This window comes from Apostichopus japonicus, chromosome 8, assembly GCF_037975245.1.
Source record: "Apostichopus japonicus isolate 1M-3 chromosome 8, ASM3797524v1, whole genome shotgun sequence".
In the NCBI taxonomy this organism is placed as follows: domain Eukaryota; kingdom Metazoa; phylum Echinodermata; class Holothuroidea; order Aspidochirotida; family Stichopodidae; genus Apostichopus; species Apostichopus japonicus.
In genome coordinates, this window is record NC_092568.1 from 18757989 (window position 1) to 18784807 (window position 26819).

The window sequence follows — 26819 nt, forward strand, 5'->3', positions numbered from 1 at the left end:
GTGTCAAACGCCTACAGTGAAATTACGACCTTCCTTACCGGTTTCGAACCTCTGGACATACAATCAGCGTCCATGGCCTAGTTGGTTAGTTAGTTAGTTTTCATATATATATATATATATATATATATATATATATATATATATATATATATATATATATATATATATATATATATGTATATATATATGTATATATATATATATATATATATGTATATACGTTAAACTTTACTTACCTTCCCCCATCCCTTCTTTAAAACCTTGTGCCCGACAATAACCTATTGTCTACATTAACTGTAAGCATTAATGTTTAGCATGAAAAACCACAGGGCATGATTACGACATATCGTAAACTTTTATGGGCTCACCACTTTATTGTTCATAGAGTTTGGGAAGAAACAAACCAAATAATAAAATCTTTGTTACTATTACATCGACACTACTTAGGCGCACAATACTGTAACCTGATACATGAAAGACTTCCCAACCATCGAAATTATACGAAAAAGTAGCATCTTATCACTTTTGCGAATTACAACTTCCGAAAATGATGTTAAACAACATCACTTAACTAAGACATTCTTCAGTTTTGAGAAGAAACAGCACAACCAATTATGACTGCAACAAAGATAAATTCCTTACTTGTAAGAGAAGTAAAGGGGCTGGCGCTATTCAAGTAATAGCTTCGTAAATGTATTACATATTATGAGGGCACTTATAAGCTTCCGTACGTGTATTCATAGGAGAATAGCGCCTCATTGGGCCACGTTTTCAGTAGACATGGAATGCACACATGCCGGTCACAGAGAGTGTCTTGCCCTCTAGCCATAGGCAAGGCTACACGCACGCCACCTAGAACGCTTCTGGTCGACCTCGGACCAACCGACACTCCTCGCATCCTCCCGGGTTCGTCTACGACTACAAGGGAGACATGGCGAGGGATCATAGGTCATAAAAAGCACCATACCTACAGTCGGAGGTATTATCGCCTACGACCTGTCTCGAACCCTAGCCACGGTTTACTCGATTAGCAGTGCAAGATCTTTCGCTTACACCGTTGCTGTAACCAACACATCAGCGAGAAAACTAACTTCATAACAAATATTTAAAGACTGACTGAAGAAAGGAGGGAAAAGTCAAAATGTTGTTTTTGTCACATTCGTATGTCCTTGGTGGGTATCAAACTCTGAACATCAACTTCTTAGTTCCTCTGCTAATACCACTGAGCTATCGGACAGAAAACGTTAAAATGAAATCAGAAAGCTGTTAGTATCCTCGAATATCCTCGAACTAAGTGAACAAATAATGTGGGATTCTGGACATAGCAGATCAACAATAGGTTTACCCTAGTCTGTTACTAATTCTTCCAACACTTGAAGAAGTTTGTGTTTGCAAAAGAAATACTCTCTTTATGGAGGAGTACATGTACATGTATGTCGACCTCGCGTGCCCCTAGCCGCCCCTCCCCTCCCTTACTATTAGGGCGTTACTGGAACCGGTAAGCTATAGACATGAGGGCATGTTTCATTTATTTTTCATGTCTATTTCTTTATTAATCTTTAACACATAGAACAATATGAGAACTGTAGCTGAGGAGGTTCCTATGTAACCATAAGAATATAACAGTAAAATGCATCTTTCAAATACTGTCTATTCATGGTGTTATCTGATAACTCATAACGTACAAACAGCACAGAGAATATCATAATCATCTACATAAGGAGGGCAAGGGAGACCACCCCCACCTGCACTGCACTTAGCATCAGCAACATAGAGTAATGGTTCATTGTTATTGTGGTTTGTACGAGGAATTCCCTCGGCAGTTTGATCGACGCAAACAAACTCTGATTTGTAGTGGTTATAATGAGAAGACATCATGTAGCCTTGGTATTCCAGGGTCCACTCTGTAACAAAGCAAATTACAAAACAAAGCAAATATATATATATATATATATATATATATATATATATATATATATATATATATATATATATATATATATATATATACATATACATATATATATATATATGTACATATATATATATATAAAATATATATATATATACATATATATATATACATATATATTTACACACATATATATTTACACACACATATATATGTATATATATATACATTTACATATCTATATATATATGTGTGTGTGTAGACACTCTTCTACAAACCCGCCCCACCCGCCCCCCCCTCCCCCTCCCCCACACTTACCTACCCTGCTGGTCTGATCACCACTATAGTACCACTACTTCACCACATCTAGTTGTATTGGATATTATATTTAAAAAAATACAAATACCGGGGCAAAAAGAACAACAACCGAACTCAACCCAATATTGTTTGCAGGTCTACCCCAGAGGACATTTAGTATGCTAGATACTACAGTGGTTCAAATGAAACATTTGAAATTTGAACTTGTAATCTCTTGTAATGCTATCTTCTAATGTCGCCTTCTTTTTCGAAATTTGGCCGTTCTATAATAAAATGTTTGTCGATTTATCTTAATAGGTCTACTATATCTTCTCGAAAGTTAGACTGTCAGTACGTCTAGAAAGTCGACGTTTAGACATTGCATTTAGAAAGTTAGAAGTATTTTATCTTGAAAATTATCTTCTTAGTCCTTGAAAGGTTTTTTTTAAACTGTTACCTGGAATTATTAACTTCTTCCAAAAAATGCTCTGAGCTGGACAATTAGAATCTCTTCAGTTCATAAATGTTGTACTTTGTATACACCATGTCATCCTATCATCTTGAATATTTGTATTTGTTTCCCTTTTCTTGTCTTTCCAGAATATTCCATACTCGATTGATCCTATACCTTTTGCAAATGTCTTAACATCATCATTACCTTGGCTTCCTCAGCAGGTGTTGGTTCCAGGGATTGTTACAACAGAATGCTTGCCTGGAGACAGACACACAGCACAAGGAGCTTCACTTTGATGGATATTCGGAGATGTTGGAAGGGTTTGCTCATATTCAACACCATATATACTAGCACCACCACCATGGCTTGGGGGGTCAGCGAAAGTTGGTTCCAGGGGCAAGCAAAGAAAATTTACCCCAGATCCTTTTTGGGCATGGTTATTACCACTACCCATTACACCTACAAACGAGTGAACAAAATAATAAAAATAGCTTGGTTTCAGAAAGCTTGAAAACAATATTGAAGCAGTGTAAAATAAGGTTGTAATTGTACTGTAGAAAGAAGAGAGTAAATATACTAGATCTAGTACCAGTCTTCATATACAAGATCTAGATAATCAATGCTGAAGAACCATCATGCTTTTTTTAAAGTTGTACATTTATTGGCATCAATCAGTACTGAAAATTAGTTAAATAATTTAGGTAAGCAAACCCAATTAGATTATTAATGCAAAAACCGTGAAACCTATTCAATTACTTTTGGTGAAGCTAGAATAATATTGATTTTTGAACTATCAGAACGATCTAGTTTTAGCAAAACCTAAACATGACTGAGTAGAACTGGAATCTTTCTTAAGATCCATAGGCTTCAAAAATATAGAAAATAAGTGTTCTACATCAACAACATAGAGATTGGTCGAACCCGTCAGAACGATACAAAATAATCCACTCAATCAAAATCATACAGATTGTTCAAATCAGTACAATCATAAACATTGGTCCAATCAGTCACAACCATACAAAATGGTCCATTCAGACACAACCATACCAATTGGTCCAATCAGTCACGATCACACAACTAATCCAATCACACGTTCGGTCCTTGCCTCCGCCACTTTTACATGTGACCAAATATTCGTATAAACTCTGCTGGATGAACTTTTGGCAGATTGAGGGTGCTTCTTGTGTTACTGGGTTGCAATTTTCTTCATATAAACCAATCAGTCGATCTTGTAATGTCGTCCTTCAAATGTACATGTTTTATTACATCACATTTCGTCACATACCATTGTCTAGATATCCAGACTCACCTTGATATACCAGTTGAGATGTGCTTGGACAATATGTTTTGCCCCATCGAGTGTAAATAACTCCAGCCGTAGAAGATGTACTTGGCTCGGCAGGGTTGTCAGGAGGATTCTGCAGAACATGATCTAAAAGCAATAACAAGTCAATCAATATAATTATCAAATGGTATGGTAGTGTTCATGAATTGTAACTGGAGTGTTAATAAGAAAAACAATTAATGGATAACATTATCTATTCTAATCTGTTGGTTAAGAGTCATTCGTTGTTCTTCATACAAAATGTCCATTAGTGAACCCATGAGTTGGTATCCAATTGATTAAATGACATATGCCGCTGTTGATGTAAAGCCATATGATAGATAATTAATCTCCACGATCATCTTAATCGACCATCTTAATGGATTTCCAGTTAAGTATACCAGTTGCACAGAGCAGACTACCATGGATAGCTGTGCTGTTCTAACGTGCCGTTATCAAGTTGCATTTGAGATTGTTATTCCGTGATTGTCAAAGCATTGCTTAAAGATTGGCACATATCTCATTAATTATATAACTAGGGAGGGGTGGCTATGTCACTGTTTCACATACAGTTAGAAACAGACAGATATCTTCGTTAGAAATTGTAAGATTACTTTCAATGCAGTATGGCCTTGTTAATTCTCAGATAAAGCAGACTGCTTTAATGACTCCCGTTTTGTACAAGAAACGTTGGAACTTTAAAACATAGTACATTGAAATTAACTGGTTCGCATTCCAGGACAACATTTCATATTCCAACAGACTCTTTCACCTAACTACTGCAACGAAGTCAGTTTCTACATCCAAAAAGGTACAGTTAGCTGGTAATGAATCTGGACAGCTCCCCGATTCCTATATGCAAAGTATACTGGGCTAGGTACATCTACAATGAATATGTGGTAAGTCATGTTAACTTACACTTTTAATGATTGACTGGAAACCTGTGTGCCTTTTTCAAGATTTGAAACATCTATTAAAGCAATAATATAAGTAACAAACTAATGACCAATGAATAAAACTTGTCGAAAACAAAAATATTTAAAACTATAAGCTTGGCAAGAAAAGTGCCCTTTGAAGATGTAAGTATTTTATCTTTAACCAATATGTCAACCCTCCCCAATGTTCTATATGGAGTGTTATATCTCTACAATTTTAAAGGTATATATTGAGCGAGTAAAATAAAAAGCTGATGAAAACAATAACTTAGCAATGAGCCCTCCCAAGGCAAATTTCTTGTTCATAAGGAAGCAACACCTGAACAATTATGCGATGACATCTGACACAAGCGAATATTTAGACGCAAAACTATTTTAAGAGGCTAATTACATAACGTAATAATGGCCTATACCTGCAATGGGACCGAGTATGATCTGGTCACGGCCATCACGACCAGGCATCCCTTGAGGACCAGGCGTTCCCCTGGGTCCTGGATCCCCAGGAGGACACATCACACATTGGCCCAGAAAATAAGAAGATTGCATGTTTGGGCTCATTAAGAAAGGCGACCCTGAAACGAAAGCAAGATGTTATTCCAGTTAAAACATATAACGTCAATTCTTAAATAATATATTAACTATAAAAACCTATGGAATGTTCGATGGTTCTAAATGGACATGTGAGCTGTAGATTTAGCGTGTTAGCATAACTCAACATCACGACGAATTTGTATTTTTTTTTTATTGTCGAGTTACGCTAACATGGCATCTTGACGAAAATAATCAAATTGTTGAGTTGTTAATTGCTCGTTACTTGACAACACGTCACAAACTATGATATATAATCTATATAATATATTATCTAATAGTGAAAATGATCATCAAACATCATGTCATGTTTGTCAAGTTACGTGCGATGCAGCCTTAAGTCGATAAGTTAATCATTTCGCCAAGATGTAATATTATCGTAACTTGTCAAATCGACAAAAATAGTACGTTGGTTTCTTGCTAATATGCTGCAGCTGTTACTGACTCGCCTTTGATTTAATCCAAATTCAGTACAAAAGATGTTAGGTAAAATATTTCCCAAACTCCTTATGATTAACCACTTGTATCAAACATTATACAGATGCCCCTTGTTACTAAGAGTTCACCTGCCTACATTATATCATGTATGTAACAGAAAACAATTAATATCAGGACTGACAAGACAGCTTCATTACACAACGTAAACCTTCCTACAGCAAATATTCCCAATGCCGCAATTGATGTGAGTTTTCCAAGTAACATCCATTTAGTTTTTAATTGTAAAGAGACACTTTTAAACAGAGAGAAATCAAAGTCACTCCAATGACTGACCAATGTACTTTTCTCTGAACGTACAATAGCCTGGCATTATTATGGGGGAGGGGATATGAAGCTAGGGGAGGTATTGGGAAGTAGGGGAGAAGTGAATAACTTAAGAAGATTCCATATCACTATATAAGATAAGGTCAAGGTAATTAACTACACAGGTTCTTGAAATATATCCTTAGTTTCATAGATTTTGTATTTTTTCTGTCCTTTCCATCTTGGTATTATACAGATATAAATACTACATGAAACTATCAACTATGTGTACAGATTCACAGATAGAAGCTAGTATGTATGGCTCAAAAATAAAAGTAAATTTTACACCATTTACTATCTTACTATCTTGATTGTCGCATAATGTACTGCTAACATGTCTTTACTATAATTAGGATGAAACGTTAAAGGAGACAAAATCCCATCGTTCATTATTGGACCATTTCAGTATAGAGATAACGGTCATAAACAACTTCCCCAAACAGGTAAGACGATCTTATTCCATTTGGGGAGATGTCACAGATTTAATGTTTCTTCACACACAATGCTGGAGACTTGATCAACTAAGGCTTAAGAGTTAGTTAATGAACCTTTTAAAATGGATCACAGTAGGTCATCTGTGACGTCACGATAACAGATGTTCTTCTGCAGCTTCATTAGTCATTTAAAGTATCTATATGTTATAAAGTTTGGAGGTTAGTGAATTGCCTTGCTCTCGTAGAATACTGAAACTATGATCAACAATAACTGCAGTACATCTAAGCCTGACAACTCTTTGGTTTGTAACAATTCCAGAGATAACATCGATAAAATAACGTATATTTATAGGAATTCTACCTGCATTGGTTTGTGGAGGTAATTGACTGCCCTCTGTTCCGATACTTCTTCTTACTCTCGTGTTGTCATCTTCCTAAAACAAAAAACCATAGATAAAAGCTAGATTGGTATGTTATTGAAATAGTCTATTTTATAAAACACCTATTGTGAAACAAAATCAATTTACATCAGCCATGTATTTTAATATTTTAATACATTATTACATTTATATGTCAGTATAACACATACATGCAAAGAATAACGAGCAGAATTGCTACTATACTCAATGTGTTCTAAAACTTCAAATAAGTTGCTGTTCCTGAGATGAATGTATAGCTGCATCGTAAATATAATACGTGAAGGTTATAATTGACTTCAAGAAATACCAACAAAGATTTTAAGAAAGTCAATTTTAAACTAGGTTATCTCATTTCTAAGGTTTACCCAAGTAAGATTGCATTGGATGAAACGTAACACCCCTTTTAAGAATTTTTCACAAAATACATGAACAGCAGAAAACTGACTAGTAACATTATAAGGAAAGTGGAAAAGAGCCAAGAACGGTTTGGGCACAAATAGAACTTCAACGTGGTTTATACCCTGAGCTCAGTGCCGTGCACCGGATTTCAAAGCTGCGGGGGGGGGGGGTGGTGCGAGGGGCAAATTGCCAATTACCCCCGAATTGTTTAGGTAACTTTGGACCCAGATGGATCAAACAAGTTACAAAGGAAGGGTGTGGCTGTGGGGTGGATGGATGGATGGATGCAACTACCATGTAGGAGGTTTATATGTCAAATGGTGCATCTGAGGCATATTTAGACAATAAATTAGTTCTATAATTAGGCCAACACGAAAGGTTGTCCTAATAGATATATGTTGCTTTTTTTTAAATCTCCCAACTGAAAAATTCAGCCTTCTATACAAATAATCAAGATAAATAGATACCTTTAAACGAGTGTGAAATGATAAATAAACTTTTCCAGATATATATTAATTAGATTTACACTCCTTTAATCTATTACCCCAGATTGTTACTTTTACATATACATATAATCATTGCTCGAAAACACAAACGAGAAGCATACAACAAATAACAAATTCAACACCAAAATGTTGCCTTCAATTTTTTTTTATCAATCTGAGCAAGCCAAGAAATTGGGAAATGATAAAATCCTTTTCATCAAGTTCAGTGTCTTTTTTATGATTAGAATGTGAAGCTCGACCACCAAGAAACAAAATAAACAGGCAAAAGTTGGCTTCCACAACTCATATATCTTCTCATATATCCTCAAAAGAATTTTCCAAAAGTGAACCATATCAACCAAAAGATGACTTAACCAATGAAATTGTTTCTGAGGTACAGAATTTCACCACCAGTGGAGTAGGTGGTGTCCATGAAACTAACCCACACCCCAGACAGTGACGTTGCCAGGAATTTGAAAGGGGAGCACATTTTGCGATTGTTATGGGGAGGGGTCTAAGGGGAGGGGTGTGGCCCTCCCCTATGAGATATTTTTGAACAATTGAAGTTCCTTAGATGCGATCTGGTGCAATGTTTTGCCAGTTTCATCATTATCATATGATATCACATATATCAGCAGATTTTGTTTCCTGTTTGGATTCTTTTACATGTTCTTTTACATATAATATCAGAAAGTCAAACATAGTGCTCTTTTACAATTTTTCCAGTAGGATGATTCTTGTTTATTGTCCAATGTCTGGACTTTAAATACATTTGATGAACTTAACTGATGGACAATATAAACTTTCATATTTTGTAAGACAGCCAGATGTGCAGTGGCCTAAAAACAAATATCGTTATCGCAGTGTATTAGCAGTGTAATAATTAGTTATAGGAAGCGCGGGTCACGTATGATTGCTAGCTTAGCTTCATAACATACTGTTCGTGCAACAACTTGGGAAGAGATCATAGAAAGGATGAGAACGAACGTTGTCGCCGTCGCTGTGCATACGGTTCGTGACACTCCATCGAGTGCGGTTAGGTAGGCAATATGTATTTTATTACGCAGTGGCCAACTGTAGGCTTGTAATAGGCTATATTCAACCAATATGGTTGAATTAATATATAAAGACTTCAGCGTGGACTGCTGAAAGAGAAAAAGAATTTTTTAACGTGTATAACCGTTGATGGATTCGAACTCAGTTCATCAGGTTACCTGTCTACTGCTCTACCCACTGAACTATTTGACGAGTTAACTTTCTACTAGCTTAAATTGGTATTATTGGTTGGATACAATCTATTGGTAACAGTGAACGACACTGCCTTCAACGAAGTCTCTATTCATCCTGTTTTGTTCCATTAGAACAACGGATCTGATTATCTTTATTTACAAGAAGCTCACGCTTGTCTTTGTTTACATTGCAGCAAGCAGTAAGAATGTCGTTCCTTCCAAGACGTAAATGTACAATAGGCTGATGCCCCGATACTATCGATGACTTCGGTGGAAGCAGTAAAAGAAAAACGGATTCCGTGAAATCTTCTTATTCACAAAAGGTTGCTTAAGATAATGCTCGCAAGAGAGTTCTTGCTGTAAGTTGTGTCCTTTTACAAATATATTCTATGCAGACGATCATGAACTGGAGTAAGCCTGTAAATTCAACAAACAATACCTATTCACATTTCAGTACCGTTTTGAATGAGGAATGGACATTGCTTATTAAGTCAAACACATTAACTTCATGTGACTAATCTTATTGAGGGATCTGAATGGCTGGAAAGCACGGTTATTCGAAACCCGAAACAGAATTCATAGGGTTTTTTGTTTATGCAAGTCGATTGGGGAAACACGGGGAATCGGGAATTCGTCAACTACAAGACTTTGATTAGTCCGCAGTGACTTGATGTGCTTATTGATAATTTGAAAATGCGGCATTTTCGTGGATAGGCCCCCCTCCCCGCCCCCAAATGACTGTGTTCCACACATATACTGAAGTATGTATTTAGCTTAATACAAAATATTATAATCTCTTTATAAATATATAATTTTGATCTATTAGCAGTCAACTTCATCACGTCGTTTACAATTGTTGCATTTTGAAAGACTGCATGGTAATGAGGTTGGGACGGTGACGAGGACGGGGTTTGGATGTTTTTATAGCTTTTATATGGTCGACTACATAATCACTCATATAAAACATAAGTCATAGGAGGCAATAGCATCCCTTTCATGGTCATAGCTACCCTCCCTTCGCCGCCGCCCTCCTTCTCATACCATTTGCCGGTACGTTACTGAACCATGAACATTGTATGTTAGATCACTATGACAATGAAATATTCAATTGCATAAGTTTCCGATGAACAGCATAGAGATAAAATTTCCTCTTTCTTCTGCTGATTTTAAAAGAGGTATTTGAATCACCACTACAAAAGAGTATAGGCTTGAAAATTAATCCAAAACGCATCCAGAATTCTGCTTTAATTGTTACCTCATTACCTGACCAAATTTATTCATGCAACTTATTTAATCTTGAAAAAACATCATTTTACAAAGTATTCTTTGAGATGTTGTACGTCTGAATCAAAAGGAGGGAATAAGCCAATGAGAACATGTGAACTATAGAAACATTCTTTGCATTTCCTTTCAAGTCATCGGAGGATTAGAGATTACGTTGATCCAAGAATTATACTTCATGAAATGGGAGGAATGCTGAAAGGGAAATCTTCTTGTAAGAAATTCCAACTGAAAATAAACACTCTATGCAATCATAAAAGAGCTTTATATGCTGCTTGATTCTTTCTATGGATTTAAAATTAACGACATTAGATCGAAAGAAAGTGAATAATACAACCGTGGTCCACCTCTTTTCAATCTTTCAATAGCACGAACTACGATTGGCAGAGGCTTACTAGTAGGGGATTCCCCCTAGCAGGGATTCAACCATTTGGTGAATGAGTGAGGGGTAAACTAATGTACGTAACCAAGATGTTAGGAACTGGTATTACCATTGGGTAACAAGCAAATGTGTCACGCTCACTCCAATGCATGATAAGCAATTATTGGCTTGTTATCAACTTGAATCGTACTATTCCAAATTAGTTGACAAAGAAATAGAGAATTCCTGTAGCTAAAATTACAATTGCAATTTAACAGATAGTAGTATACTTTGCATATGTAAGACATAATCCCGCCAGAAAGAATTCAAATCACCAAAATATTAATTCTAACACACCGACACACACACAAATTATTCATATGTAACGAATTTAATGGGGTTTTTTGGTTACTGTTTGAATGGGTAAATCTTTGATATATTACCGTCACGTTTCAATCTGCCCGACGTTTCACTGACTGACGTCACGCATTAAATTGTTATCAGATACCTTATATTTTAGAGTAACCTTTCAATGTGTTTCTGTCAGGATGTTTAGCATTCAACGCCAAAAAAAAGCAGTTTTCACATTACCACGTGTGATTGAACAATCTGATAGAAATTTTACCAGAAAATTTCACTTTTTGACAAAGCCGACATAATTGTACATAAACACACTTTTATCATCAGAAAATCAGTTTTCCTATCTGAGCTTAATTTGACATAATTTTGTTACGCAACTAACCTGGCTGTACATTTTGAAGCGGTAATAGATAGGTTATTAGTAGGCAAAAAGTATCTCTTAAATGTGAACTAACGGAAATATGGTTGTTGTTGTTGTTGCTTTGTTGCTTTCTCTGAGATATAATGACAGCTTGTATGATTCTGGCCCCTTCTTCTGCTCATAAAATTGCTCGTTTCCGAAATCAGACATGGATACAGATACTTAGTACCACCCTAGGGAACTGGTCAATACTTTCGCCGAGTTGATAAAAAACCACCAAATTGTATATCGGCAGCTGATATACTCAGTCCCTACGTACTTATGTCAACATGTTTATATATAGGACTTATCATAACCTCGTGTTAATACACAACTGACGAAAGCGTAGGCAGTAAAAAGCAAATGGTGTGGGTGTTTCCCGCGCATCATATTTCCATACGATAGTAATAAACTATGGAATTGCAGAGTAAATTTCAGCACGGGTTAAACATGGGGTCGAACATTACTTACGGGCAGTGGCGGACTGGCCACACGGGCATTTGGGCATGTTGTCACAAAATGCTTGAAAACCTAAATAAAATCTAAAACATATATTTCTGTCTATGTTTGTTTACGTTTTTATCTGTTCTCAGTTTAATCAAGTGTTGCTTCTGGAAAATTATTTTTGTGTCATTTTTAAAGGATTATGGTTACCTACAAAATTGAGAAATATGGCACCATTTTGCATCTTAACTTTATAACCCCTCGGTGATCAGGACGGCGATCACTATGTAAGTATCATATCAATGAATAATGGGCCGGTCAAGGTGGAAAATACCCGGGCCGGTTTTAAGACCCAGTCCGCCCCTATTAGGAGGTATGGGGGTACAGGTGCTGAGAGGTAGGGAGGGTTGAATAACTTAGAAGATTTAATATCACTGAAGAATATATCACTAAGGTCAAGGTAATGACCTACACAGGCTCTTTAAATATATTATCCTTATGTTCATGATAGTGATAACTTCCCAAAATAGCTAAGACAATCTTATTTCAATTGGGGGAGATGTCACAGGTTCAGTTTAAGGTTTCATCTCACACAGAGCTGAAGTCTTGATGAAGTCTAAAAATGACATCATCGAGCCACATGTACTTGAACTTGTTTATGTTTTCATTTTTATTTTACCATTTTAATTTTCTGCAACGGACATGGGTTTTGAAAATGTTGACTCTAAACTATTGAACCTTTTAATATGACCTAATGATGGCATTGGCTTCAGTGTTAACACTGATTACATTGTACCTTGATAATATCAAAAGAAATACAACAGAAATTCTAGTGTTTCGTATCCTATTGGCAATATGACATTACAGGTTTACAAAATGGCAGCCCGAGGCTCGATTTTTAAACCGTATCATATGCCCCAAACATAATAAAGTATTTTTTGTTAGTTCTTAGGGGAATTGTCCTTCACAAATATATTGTGTCCGCATTTAAGGCTAAAGACTTAGTTAATGAACCTTTTAATATGGATCACAGTAAGTCATCTGTGACGTCACGATAACAGATGTTCTTATACAGCTTTAGTATTCATTTATATATATATATATATATATAAATATATATATATTTATATATATATATATATAAATATATATATATATGTGTGTGTGTGTGTGGGTGTGCGCGCGTGTTTGTCTTATATATTTGCTTTGTTTTGTAAATTGTTTTGTTGCAGAGTGGACTTTGGAATACCAAGGCTACATGATGTCTTCTCATTATAGTCACTACAAATCTCAGTTTGTTTGCGTCGATCAAAATGCCGAGGGGATTCCCCGTACAAACCACAACAACAATGAACCATTACTCTATGTCGCTGATGCTAAGTGCAGTGCAGGTGGAGGTGGTCTACCTTGCCCTCCTTATGTAGATGATTATGATATTCTATGTGTTGTTTGTACGCTTTGAGTTTTCAGATAACATTTTAGATAGCATTTTATTGTTACATCCTTACAGTTACATAGTACCCTATTCAGCTACCCTCTCATATTTTCCCGGTGTTCAAGATTAATAAGGAAAGGGACATAAAAAGCAAGTGAACATGCACTCAAGTTTTTTTCTTTTCTTTTTGGGCAACATTATAATGCTTTCATGTATTGTTTTAAATCATTAAGAATTGATGGCCATTTAGAGCACTGATCGGACCGTTTTATTGTGTCCTTTGGCATGACACCATCTCCAAGGCGTCTCTTCACTCGGGAGTATAAATGGGGGCCTGCGAGGTAACTTGTAATATACCTGTGTTCTCCAGTGAAATGTGTAAAAATGTTGATATTTTTGTCTTGTCTTGCTTTATTTGTACTCATCTGATATTGATGAAGATTTTGTTTCGCAGATATTTCATAGTTTCACTTTGCATAAGTGATCAAATAATTACATGTTCACCAAATTGATTGCTATATGACCCAATTTTACTCCCTGATAGAACCAGCTTTAATTTGTGTGTATTTATTATTTTATCTGCAGATACTGCTGAGGTTTGTTATGATCATAATATCATGACATCCCTTTAAAGAATTCAATCTTGTCTCATTTCTTCATCAAGTTGATCTTGAGATCCTATAAAACTGGATTCTCAACAGATGATGATTGTATCTCATAGGTTCGTAAATAACAAAGTAAACCTTGAGTTGATTGTCTCATTCCACGGTAAGTAATTATTACCAACCCTGAAAGATCTGTAGTAAATTAATTCACTCCTTTTGACATACAATGGAAAAGTATAGTTATAAACCTCTGATGGTTTAATGTGACAGCTACCATACTTGGTATAAGTATTTCGAAAATGTAAAGAATAAGTACTCTCATTGGTTAAGCTTTTTGGTCTTGACCATAGATACTGGTTTTCAACCAATCACAAACAATGTATTCGAATTGCTGAAAGATTATTGTCTATATCCATGATGGTGTCTACTGCATTATGTCAGCCAGAAGTTACTTTACATGTGTGTATAGTCAGATGCTTTCACGAAACTATAACTTTCAATACAAACCAAAACAAGTACCTGCTTTTCTGGATGTTAATTTAAATGTGTTCTCTCTGGATGTAAATTCGTTTATGCTGAAATAAAATGTTCGAGAAAACAGCATTATTGTTGTCTGTGTTAATTCTTGGCTGCAGAGGATTTTCGTCTGGCGGTGAGAAGCATGACAATGGAGTCATTGATGTGGTAAGTTCATTATCTGTGTGCAGTTGCTGTTGATGTGTTTATGTTTAACGTATTAGACGAAGGAGGATGCTTAATAACTTAAATTAGTGATTAACTTGGAAAAATCACATAAAGACTATATCCACAAAACTGGTATACTCTAAAAGTTGAAACAATACCTACCTAAAAGTATTCTGCGTTCTCTCTAACTTACATAAATTTCACCACATTTGTTAAACTGCTAAACTGTTTGGTCTGGTGGATACAATGTTCATCTCAGAAAGTCAATGCTCTTTCAATGGAAAGCAGTTTGTCATATTAACCCTGCTAAACATATTGATCATGCTAGTAACGTGTTCTCTTCTCTAAAACCCGCTCAAGCTTGTTGATCTCATACATATTCAGACAGCCATTATTGCTTACCGCATTGGCCATAATCTACTCTCTAAAAATTTCTTTTCTACAATTCAATATTCCCAGATATAGCAAAAGGTCAGCTGAAACCCTAAATACATCACGTTGTAGAACGAATACGTGCCAAAATTCTCTGTGAAATCATGAAATAAAATTCAGTCTGTTCGTCTATTATTTTCCAAACCTACCACCTTACCCTAAAAATATTTCACAGATATTACATAACATTATTTTTAACTGTACAGTGAATAGAAAATTATTTCCTAATATCAGAATCGTTTCATATTAGAAATTTCAGAATTGTCTTTTTTTTCCCCTTCTCTAATTGAAATTAAACTTGAATAATCAAGTTTATGTGCTGCCTTGTTGAATTTAAATTTCAAGTAATTTAAGAAATCGATGATATTTCAGGGTTACTTTAAATAACAGATCAACAAAAGGGAAACTTGATTGGACCATTTTTTATTTTGCTCTGTGGATCCACCCTATTGGGTACAAGGACATTGTTGTTGTTGAAGAGGTAAAAGGTATTTTGAGCCTATCAGTGGTCAGCTTCTGAATACTACAACACAATAACGTCAATAGTAAAACGTGGATTACATTCATGCTGAATGTTTGGAGTCACCTAATTTAGAAGAACTCTACTGTTTTGTGGGAATAAAAGTTCATTCGAGGTCAATAAAGGTAAGTATGAAAACCTCGTAAACATGACAACTCCATATTTAAGCTCAGATTAACTTGATACTTAGTAGCTGTAACAAACCTAGTGACTTCATGATCTCTTTTTTTTAGTCGAAGTAAAATGTAATCTGAGGTCAATGGAGGTCAAAGTATTAAACCTTGTGACCAAAAATGCCCCCAAAAATATATCTTGGTTGCATTTTACGCCTGGTATTTATATCCACCTTAGTGAATACAAATATACTGGTGTCTATAGATGTCAATTGTCATTTGAAGTCAGTGGAGATCAAATATGAAAACCTAAAGTAAACACAAGAACTCCAAATGCAAAGTTTAGATGGACTTGATATTAGGTATATAGATCGACCTTAGGGTTTACAAGAACTTGAATTTTTGTTATGGAGGTCAAAGGTTATTTGAGATTATTAAAGATCAAAATCTTTGTAAACCGTATGGTGTCGTACCACAGTTAATCGCCCCATTGACATTATAATGAGTGTACTCATTGGTAAAATGTAGTTACTGTGTAACTTTTTAACCAAGCACAAGTACAATTATAGCGGAGTCACAGTATCTAGGGTCAGGGATGTAGCCATGGGGGTGGGGGGAAGCAGGGGAAACAACTGCTCCCCCTTTCAGTGTCGAAAAAAATGTTAAAAAACTGTTGTTAGCATGGTATTTTGTCAGTGCTCTTTTGATCTTGAATACACCTCAGCTCCGTTAACTAGATTATAATCGTAGTAACATTCAGGCCTACTGATTCAGCTACGTACTTAGTTTGGCAGGTGTGATGAGCTAAATTTAGCCTATAGCCTATTACAAGCCTACAGTTGGCCACTGCGTAATAAAATACATATTGCCTACCTAACCGCACTCGATGGAGTGTCACGAACCGTATGCACAGCGACGGCGACAACGTTCGTTCTCATCCTTTCTATGATCTCTTCCCAAATTGTTGCACGAACAGTATGTTATGAAGCTAAGCTAGCAATCATACGTGATCCGCGCTTCCTACAACTAATTATTACACTGCTAATACACTGCGATAACGATATTTGTTTTTAGGCCACTGCTCATCTGACTGTCTTACAAAATATGAAAGTTTATATTGTCCATCAGTTAAGTTCGTCAAATGTATTTAAAGTCCAGACATTGGACAATAAACAAGAATCATCCTACTGGAAAAATTGTAAAAGAGCACTATGTTTGACTTTCTGATATTATATGTAAAAGAACATGTAAAAGAATCCAAACAGGAAACAAAATCTGCTGATATATGTGATATCATATGATAATGATGAAACTGGCAAAACATTGCACCAGATCGCATCTAAGGAACTTCAATTGTTCAAAAATATCTCATAGGGGAGGGCCACACCCCTCCCCTTAGACCCCTCCCCATATCAATCGCAAAATGTGCTCCCCTTTCAAATTCATGGCTACATCACTGTCTGGGGTGTGGGTTAGTTTCATGGACACCAACTACTCCACTGGTGGTGAAATTCTGTACCTCAGAAACAATTTCATTGGTTAAGTCATCTTTTGTTTGATATTGTTTACTTTTGGAAAATTGTAATTGGCAATTTGCCCCTCGCACCACCCCCCCCCCCCCCCGCAGCTTTGAAATCCGGTGCACGGCACTGAGCTCAGGGTATAAACCACGTTGAAGTTCTATTTGTGCCCAAACCGTTCTTGGCTCTTTTCCACTTTCCTTATAATGTTACCAGTCAGTTTTCTGTTGTTCATGTATTTTGTGAAAAATTCTTAAAAGGGGTGTTACGTTTCATCCAATGCAATCTTACTTGGGTAAACCTTAGAAATGAGATAACCTATTTTAAAATTGACTTTCTTAAAATCTTTGTTGGTATTTCTTGAAGTCAATTCTAACCTTCACGTATTATATTTACGATGCAGCTATACATACATCTCAGGAACAGCAACTTATTTGAAGTTTTAGAACAAATTGAGTAATAATGTATTAAAATATTAAAATACATGGCTGATGTAAATTGATTTTGTTTCGCAATAGGTGTTTTATAAAATAGACTATTTCAATAACATTCAAATCTACCTTTTATCTTTTGGTTTCTTGTTTTAGGAAGATGACAACACGAGAGTTAGAAGAAGTCTCGGAACAGAGGGCAGTCAATTACCTCCACAAGCAAATGCAGGTATAGGATTCCTATAAATATACATTATTTTATCGTTGTTATCTCTGAAATTGTGACAAACCAAAGAGTTGTCAGGCTTAGATGTACTGCAGTTATTGCTGATCATAGTTTCAATATTCTACGAGAGCAAGGTAATTCACTAACCTCAAAACTTTATAAAATAATATATAGATAAATGACTAATAACGCTGCAGAAAAACATATGTTATCGTGACGTCACAGATGACCTATTGTGATCCATTTTAAAAGGTTCGTTAACTAAGTCTTTAACCTTAAATGCGGACACAAAATATTTTGTGAAGAAAAATTCCCCTAAGAACTAAGAAATACTTGATTATGTTTGGGGCATTTGATACGGTATTAAGTTCTAGTCTGGGCTGCCATTTTGTAAACCTGTGATGTCATATTGCCAATAGGATATGAAAAATTTGAATTTCTGTTGTATTTCTTTTCATATTATCAAGGTAGAATGTAATCAATGTTAAGACTGAAACCAATGCCATCATTAGGTCATATTAAAGGGTTCAATATTTTAGAGTCAACATTTGCCAAACCCATGTCCATTGCGGAAAATAAACATTGTAATATCAAAATGAAATCATAAACAAGTTCAAACACAAGTGGTTCAATGATGTCATATTTAGACTTGATCAAGTCTCCAGCTTTGCGTGTGAACGAACATTAAATCTGTGACATCTCCCCCAAATGGAATAAGATCGTCTTACCTGTTAAGGCAAGTTGTTTATGACCGTTATCTCTATACTGAAATGGACCAATAATGAACGATTGGATTTGTCTCCTTTAACGTTTCATCCTAATAATAGCAAAGACAAAGCAGCAGTAGATTATGCGGCAATCAAGATAGTTAGATAGTTCATAATGTAAAATCTACATTTATTTTTCAGCCATATATACTAGCTTTCATCAGTGAATCTGTACACATAGTTGATAGTTTTATGCAGCCTTTATTTCTGTATAATACCAAGATGGAAAGGACCGAAAAAACAATCTATATACCTAAGGATAATATATTTCAAGAGCCTGTGTAGGTAGATATCTTGACCTTAGTGGTATCTTCTTTAGTGATATTATATTTTCTTAAGTTATTCACCACTCCCCTACCTCCCATACCTCCCCTAGCACAATATATAATATATTACTGGAATTGACTGGAATAGAATCTTGCTTTCCTTTCAGGGTCACCTTTCTTCATGAGCCCAAACATGCAATCTTCTTATTTTCTGGGCCAATGTGTGATGTGTCCTCCTGGGGATCCAGGACCCAGGGGAACGCCTGGTCCTCAAGGGATGCCTGGTCGAGATGGCCGTGACCAGATCATTCTTGGTCCCATTGCAGGTATAGGCCATTATTACGTTATGTATAAAGCCTTTAAAATAGTTTCTTTCAGATGTCATCGCATAATTGTTAGGGTGTTGCTTCCTTCTGAACAAGAATTTGGCCTTGGGAGGGTTCATTAATAAGTTATTGTTTCAGCAGCTTTTTACTCGCTCAACATATTTCTTTAAAATTGTAGAGATATAACACTCCATATAGACATTAGGAGGGTTGATATATTGGTTGAAGAACCTTTTCATCTTTAACGGACACATTTCTTGCCAAGCTTATAGTTTTAAATATACATTTTGAGGGAGGGCGACATTTTTTCATTGGTTATTAGTTTGTTAATTGTATTGTTGCTTATAAATGCTTACAGTCTTGAGAAAGGCACAAGGGTTTCAATCAATCATAAAAAGTGTTAGTCAAAAACACTTACCACATGTTCATTGCAGATGTACCTAGCCTGGGCTACTTTGCATAGGGATCGGGGAACTGTTAAGACTAATTGCCAGCTAATTGTAATTTTTGGATGTGGAAACTTACTTCGTTGCAAGAGTTAGGTGTAAGAGTCTGTTGGAATATGAAATATTGTCATGGAATGCAAACCCAGTTCATTTCGATGTAGTATGTTTATGTTCCAATGTTTCTTAGACAACACGGAAGTCTTTTAAGCAGTCTGCGTTATCTGAGAATTAACAAGCCCATACTGTATTGAAAGTAATATGTCAACTTTCAAGAAATAAAATGCATGGAACAGTTCTCCCTTGAAATTAAAAACACTCTCTGGCTTTTTATTCCCTTATACTTTTCAATTTGTTCACGGCAACACATATGTATTATATAATACAACGCTTTTCACTTATCCCTCCAAAATGTTGATCTCAAATCAGTATCACAGGATACATTTGGGATATTTTACAGGTCATCATCTGTTCTGTATAATGGGTTTTACGTCTGATTGAATCTCAAACAACATTACGTTTACCTCATTCCATCTTCACATCTTGTTTATCGTCCCATTCGATATCATTGCCCGAAAATAATATTAAGTAATTACATAGTAAATCTTCCCGATCTCAATTCTGAGTGTCTGTCTGTCTCTACTGTGTGTGAAATATTGACATAGCCCCCCATCCGCGTTATAAAACCACAGGGATATGTGCCAATCTCTAAGCAATGCTTTCACTCTCACAGAGAAACATATCCAGGCTTTAGTCGGAAAATGCAACTTGAGAACGGCACTCTAGAACAGCACAGCTATCCATGGAAGTCTGATCTGTGCAATTGATTTTACAAAACCGGAAATCCCTTAAGATGATTCAGATGATTGTGGGGATAACTTATTGATCATTTGGCTTTACATAAACATTGGCATATGTTATATAATCAATTGGATCATAGCTCAATGGTTCACTCATGGAACGTTTGTATGCAACACGACGAATGACTCTTGCCCGACAGATTTCAAACATATCTTTGGATAATGTTATTCATTAATTGTTTGTCTTACTAAAACTCGATTTACATTAACATCACCAAACCATATGATAATTATATTGCATGATTTGTTATTTATTTTTAGATCATGTTCTTCAGAGCCCTCCAGACACACCTGTCCCTCCTGCCGAATCAAGTACATCCTCTGAGGCTGGAGTTATTTACACTCGATGGGGAAAAACAACTTGTCCCAGCACATCTCAACTGGTATATCAAGGTGAGTCTGGATATCTAGACAATGACAAGTATGATTGGATTAGTTGTGTGATCGTGAGTGATGGACGCAATCTGTATGATTGTGACTGATTGGAACAATCTCTATGATTATGAATGTTCAAGCCAATCTGTATAGTTGTGTCTAAATGGACAATTTTATGTGATTTTGGCTGAGTGAACAAATCTGTATGATTTTGACTGATTGGACCAATCTGTATGATTATCACTGATTAGACCAATCAGTATAATTGTGACTGATTTGAACAATCTGTATGATTTTGATCGAGTGGATCATTTTGTATCGTTCTGACTGATTCGACCAATCTCTATGATTGTTCATGTAGAACACTTATTTTCTATATTTTTTAAGACTATGTATCTTAAAAAAAGATTCCAGTTCTACTCAGTCATGTTTATGTTGTGCTAAATTCAGATCGATCTGATAGTTGAAAAATTAATATTATTCTAGCTTCACCAAAAGTATTTGAATAGGTTTCAGGTATTTGCATTAATATCCTAATTGAGTTAGCTTACTTAAATTATTTAACTAATTTTCAGTACTGATTGATGCAAATACATGTACAACTTAAAGAAAGCATGGCTGTTCTTCAGCATTGATTCTCTAGATCCTGTGCTTGAAGACTGGTAATTACTGTCCACAATGCTAGATCTAGAAAATCAAATTTGCTCTCTTCTCTCTACAGTGAAATAACAACCTAATGTTAACTGCTTCAATATTGTTTTCAGGGTTTTCTGAGACCATGCTATAGTTATGATATTTTCACTTGTTACAGGTGTAATGGGTAGTGGTAATGATCATACCCAAAAAGGATCTGGAGTTAACTACCTTTGCTTGCCCCTGGAACCGACTTTCGCTGACCCCCCAAACCACGGCAGTGGTGCTAGTATATATGGTGTTGAATATGAACAAACCCTTCCAACATCTCCGAATATCCATCAAAGTGAAGCTCATTGTGCCGTGTGTCTGTCTGCCGGCAAGCATTCTGTTCTAACAATCCCTGCAACCAACACCTGCTTAGGAAGCCAAGGTAAGGATGATGATAATTCCATTGCAGAGGGTATAGGATCAATCGAGTACGGAACATTCTGGAAAGACCAAAGTGGGGAAAAATATATGAAATGAGAATAGGGCGTAAACAAACTACAACTTTTGGGAACTGAAAGATAAACTTAATCGTCTAGTTCAAAGCAGTTTTTGAAAGCAGGCAATAATTCCAGGTAACAATGCAAAATAAAACTTAAAGACAATTGTAACCTTCACGATAAAATACTTTCTACATACAATATCCAATCGCCGACATAAACAGTATACATTTTCATTCTGATATGAAAAGTCGAAATGTCAGCATGATAGTCCAAATTTGAAAATGGATATTTATAATTTCGACAAGTGTCGACCTATTATTTCAAACATTCAAGAAGGTGTAGTAGAACTATTTAGATATATCGTCAAACCTTTGATTATAGATCGGTCAAATTTCGAAAAAGCAGTCGACATTAGAAGATAGTATTACAAAAGAGATACTATGTTCAAATTTCAAATATCCCATGCGAGTCACTGTAGTATCTAGCATACTAAATATAACTGCAAACAACACTGAGATTTTTTTGGCCAGGTCTTTTCTTACTTTCCGATACAACTAGAAGTGGTAAAGAAGTGTGGTAGTATAGTGCTGATCAGACCAACAGGGTAGACGGGTGTGCGGGAGGCGAGTTTTTTTTATGCAGGTAGGTTCGTACTATTGTGTATATTGAATAGCCAATCACAGCCAAGTTCATTTTGACGTCATCAAATATGACGTGGAAAGCATGAAACACTTAATATTTAAAGTCGATAAGTTCAACCTGACGTGCTAGCCTGATGCAACAACAATGCTGCAGTAATCTCTAGCGAAGCTATTCCTTTAGCTTTAGCCATACACCGACTAAATTTTTAGTTTTTTAATATGAAATCTGTGTTCGTTCCAAAATTTTGGAAACCTGGTAAGAATTCTTTGCCACAAATTTCCTATCTTAGTGATCTTCTTAACGTATCTTTGTGCATACGAATTGTTCAGGGAGTAGTTTTGCGAAATTTGCAGTTGACACAAAGTATTATTACTTAGACAGTCATTGAAAATTGAAATAATAACAGACCTACAAATTGTATCATTAAAAGGCTACTAGGTTAGGCCTAATAATCATTATTCTAAGTTTTGCCTTCACAGCTTCAGTGACACACATTACAAAAGATCTAGCATTTATCTAAGAAAGAATCAGAGGAACATTTTTTCTTGTATGTGATGTGTTGAAGACAATACTGTATTTGTATTGAGTTCACAGTAAAGGTTGCACTTGGGAAGTTATAAAAATGCGAAGAAATGAAAAAGATTTCTGAACCAAAAAATGCTTGGTTTGGGAGAAAATAAAAGATAAAAACGAGCTAATGACAACAACAAAAATTTTCGGCAGATGTAAGATTCGAACTCACAATGCTCATACAGCATCAGATTGACATTGTTTACAAATCTTACTGCTTTAGAGCGAGTGACACGTGCATATTTGATGACGTCAAAATGAACTTGGCTGTGATTGGCTATTCAATTTACACAATGGTACGAACCTACCTGCATAAAAAAAAACTTGCGTGCGGGAGTGAGGGCTGCATTGTAGAAGTGCGTACATATAAACCTTTTGCTAAACATTTATTTATAATATATATATATATATATATATATATATACTCATGATATGTACCTTAGGTCGACAGTTTATGGTAAAAAAGTGTACCTTAGGTCAACAGTGTACCTTAGGTCGACATTTCAGTGTCGACCTGATGTTTTCACTACCATTTTAAGACACTTTTTTATTGTCGCAAATAGCTCTATATATATATATATATATATATATATATATGTATATGTATACGTATATATATATATATATATATATATATATATATATATATATATGTTATAGTTATATTATAGTTATATGATATATATATATGTATATATATATGTATATATATATATATATATATATGCGGGTGTGTGTGCGTATAGGTGGGTGTGCGCGCGTGTTTGTCTTATATATTTGCTTTGTTTTGTATTTTGCTTTGTTACAGAGTGGACTTTGGAATAGCAAGGCTACATGATGTCTTCTCATTATAGTCACTACAAATCGCAGTTTGTTTGCGTCGATCAAAATGCCGAGGGGATTCCCCGTACAAATCACAACAATAATGAACCATTACTCTATGTTGCTGATGCTAAGTGCAGTGCTGGGGGAGGAGGTCTACCTTGCCCTCCTTATGTAGATGATTATGATATCCTCTGTGTTGTTTGTACGCTTTGAGTTTTCAGAGAATATTTTAGATATCATTTTATTGATACATCCTTGCAGTTACATAGTACCCTCATTAGCTACCCTCTAATTTGTTCCAGTTGTTAAAGATCAATAGGAAAGGGACATCAAAAGCAAGTGAACATGCACTCAAATGTTTTTTTGTTTGGCATCATTATAATTGTTTTTAATTATTAAGAAGTGATGGCCATTATGAGCACTGATCGGACCGTGTCATTGTGAGATTTGGCATCTCCAAGGCCTCTCTTTACTCAGGTGTATAAATGGGACCTACGAGGTAACTTGTAAATATACCTGTGTTCTCCAGGGGATGCGTAAAAATGTTGATATTTTTTGTCTTGTTTGCTTTATCTTTACTCATCTGATATTGATGAAGATTTCGTTTTGCCGTTGTTTTTTAATATTCACTTTACATAAGGAATCAAATAAATAAATGTTCATCAAATTGATTGGTATATGGCCCAATTTTACTCCCCGGTAGAACCAGCTTTATTTTGTCTGTATTTATTATTTTATCTGCAGATACTGCTGAGGTTTGTTATGGTCATGATATCATGACATCCCTTTTAAGAAATCAATCTTGTCTCATTTCTTCATCAAGTTGATCTTGAGAACCTATAAAACTGGATTCTATACAGATGATGATTGTATCTCATAGGTTCGTAAATAACAAAGTAAACCTTGATTTGATTGTCTCATTCCACGGTAAGTAATTATAACCAACCCTGAAAGATCCACTGCAGTAAATTATTTCACTCCTTTTTGACATAGAATGGAATTGCATGGTTTAAACCTCTGATGGTTTAATGTGACAGCTACCATACTTGGTATAAGTATTTCGAAAATGTAAAGAATGAGTCCTCTCATTGGTTAAGCTTTTTGGTCTTGACCATAGATACTGGGTTTCCACCAATCACAACCAATGTATTCGAATTGCTAAAAGATTATTGTCTATATCCATGATGGTGTCTACTGCATTATGTCAGCCAGAAGTTACTATACATGTGTATATCGCCAGATGCTTTAAAGAAACTATATCTTTATCCAAAACAAGTACTCGCCTCTCTGGATGTTAATTTAAATGTGTTCTCTGTGGATGTAAATTCGTTTTTGCTGAAATAAAATGTTCGAGAAAACAACATTATTATTGTCTGTAGTCATTCTTGGCTGCAGAGGATTTTCGTTTGGCGGTGAGAAGCATGACAATGGAGTCATTGATGGGGTAAGTACATCATCTGAGTGCAGTTGTTGTGGATGTGTTTATGATTTGATATAGTAAACGAAGGAGGTTGCTGAATAACCTAAATTCGTGATTAACTTGGAAAAATAACATAAAGACTATTTCCACAAAACTGGTATACTCTGAAAGTTGAAACAATGCCTACCTAAAAGTATTCTGCGTTCTCTGTACCTTACATAAATTTCACCACAGTTGTTATACTGCTAAATTGTCTGGTCTGGTGGATACAATGTCCATCTCAGAAAGTCAATGCTTTTGCAATGGAAAGCGGTTCGTCATATTTACCTTGCTAAACATATTGATCATGCTAGTAACTTGTTTAAAAAACTTGTTTCTCTAAAACCTGCTCAAGCTTGTTGATCTCATACATATGCAGAGAGCTACTACTGCTTAACGCATTGGCCATAATCTACTCTCTGAAAAATTTCGCATTTTTTTACCTACAATTACGATATTCCCAGATATAGCAAAAGGTCAGCTGAAACCCTAAATAACATCACGTTGTAGAACGAATAAATGCCAAAATTCTCTGTGAAATCACACAATAAAATTCAGTCTGTTTAAGTTCGATTCGCCTATTAGTTTCCAAACCTACCACCTTACCCTAAAAATATTTTTCATAACATTATTTTTAACTGTACAGTGAGTAGAACATTATTTCATAATGTCAGAATCGTTTCATATTAGACATTTCAGAATTGTCTTTTTTCCCCTTCACTTATTGAAATTAAACCTGATATGCCAATGAAAGGCTTATGTACTGACTTGTTGAATTTAAATTTCAAGTAATTTACGAAATCAATGCTATTTTCAGGGCTGCTTTAAATAACAAATCAACAAAAGGGAAACTTGATTTTGGACTTGATTTTGCTCTGTAGATCCACCCTATTGGATACAAAGACACTGTTGTTTAGAGAGGTCAACGGTATTTTGAGCTTACCAGTGGTCAGCTTCTGAATACCACAACGCAATAACTTCAATAGTAAAACATGGCTGACATTCATGCTGAATGTTTGGAGTCACCTAATTTATGAGAACCATACTGTTTTGTGGATATAAAAGGTCATTCG

The 26819-nt window shown here is 35.5% G+C and overlaps 3 protein-coding genes across 3 annotated transcripts in view; 2 read left to right on the top strand and 1 right to left on the bottom strand.

The window, feature by feature from the left end:
• Positions 1–198: 198 nt before the first annotated feature.
• LOC139970900 (uncharacterized) overlaps positions 199–26819 on the bottom strand; it is a 142432-nt gene continuing 115811 nt past the window's right edge. Inside the window, exon 6 of the mRNA XM_071976964.1 lies at positions 199–1904. Coding sequence (XP_071833065.1) covers positions 1675–1904 — 230 coding nt within the window. The 3' untranslated portion in view covers positions 199–1674. The remainder of the gene's footprint in view (positions 1905–26819) is intronic.
• Positions 13325–25650, top strand: LOC139970903 (uncharacterized). Its single transcript, XM_071976968.1, has 6 exons — positions 13325–14847; positions 18020–18092; positions 19290–19448; positions 21013–21144; positions 21938–22192; positions 24271–25650. The coding sequence occupies exons 1-6, from the start codon at positions 14749–14751 to the stop codon at positions 24285–24287; spliced, it is 735 nt and encodes a 244-aa protein (XP_071833069.1). The 5' UTR covers positions 13325–14748; the 3' UTR covers positions 24288–25650.
• Positions 25598–26819, top strand: part of LOC139970902 (uncharacterized) — a 53769-nt gene continuing 52547 nt past the window's right edge. Inside the window, exon 1 of the mRNA XM_071976967.1 lies at positions 25598–25731. Coding sequence (XP_071833068.1) covers positions 25633–25731 — 99 coding nt within the window. The 5' untranslated portion in view covers positions 25598–25632. The remainder of the gene's footprint in view (positions 25732–26819) is intronic.

Excerpts from the sequence above, each read along its gene's own strand:
- LOC139970903 (XM_071976968.1), top strand. The coding sequence starts at position 14,749 with ATGTTCGAGAAAACAGCATTATTGTTGTCTGTGTTAATTCTTGGCTGC. Across the intron at positions 18,093-19,289 it reads ACCTCCACAAGCAAATGCAG|GGTCACCTTTCTTCATGAGC; the intron begins GTATAGGATTCC and ends CTTTCCTTTCAG. Across the intron at positions 19,449-21,012 it reads CATTCTTGGTCCCATTGCAG|ATCATGTTCTTCAGAGCCCT; the intron begins GTATAGGCCATT and ends ATTTATTTTTAG.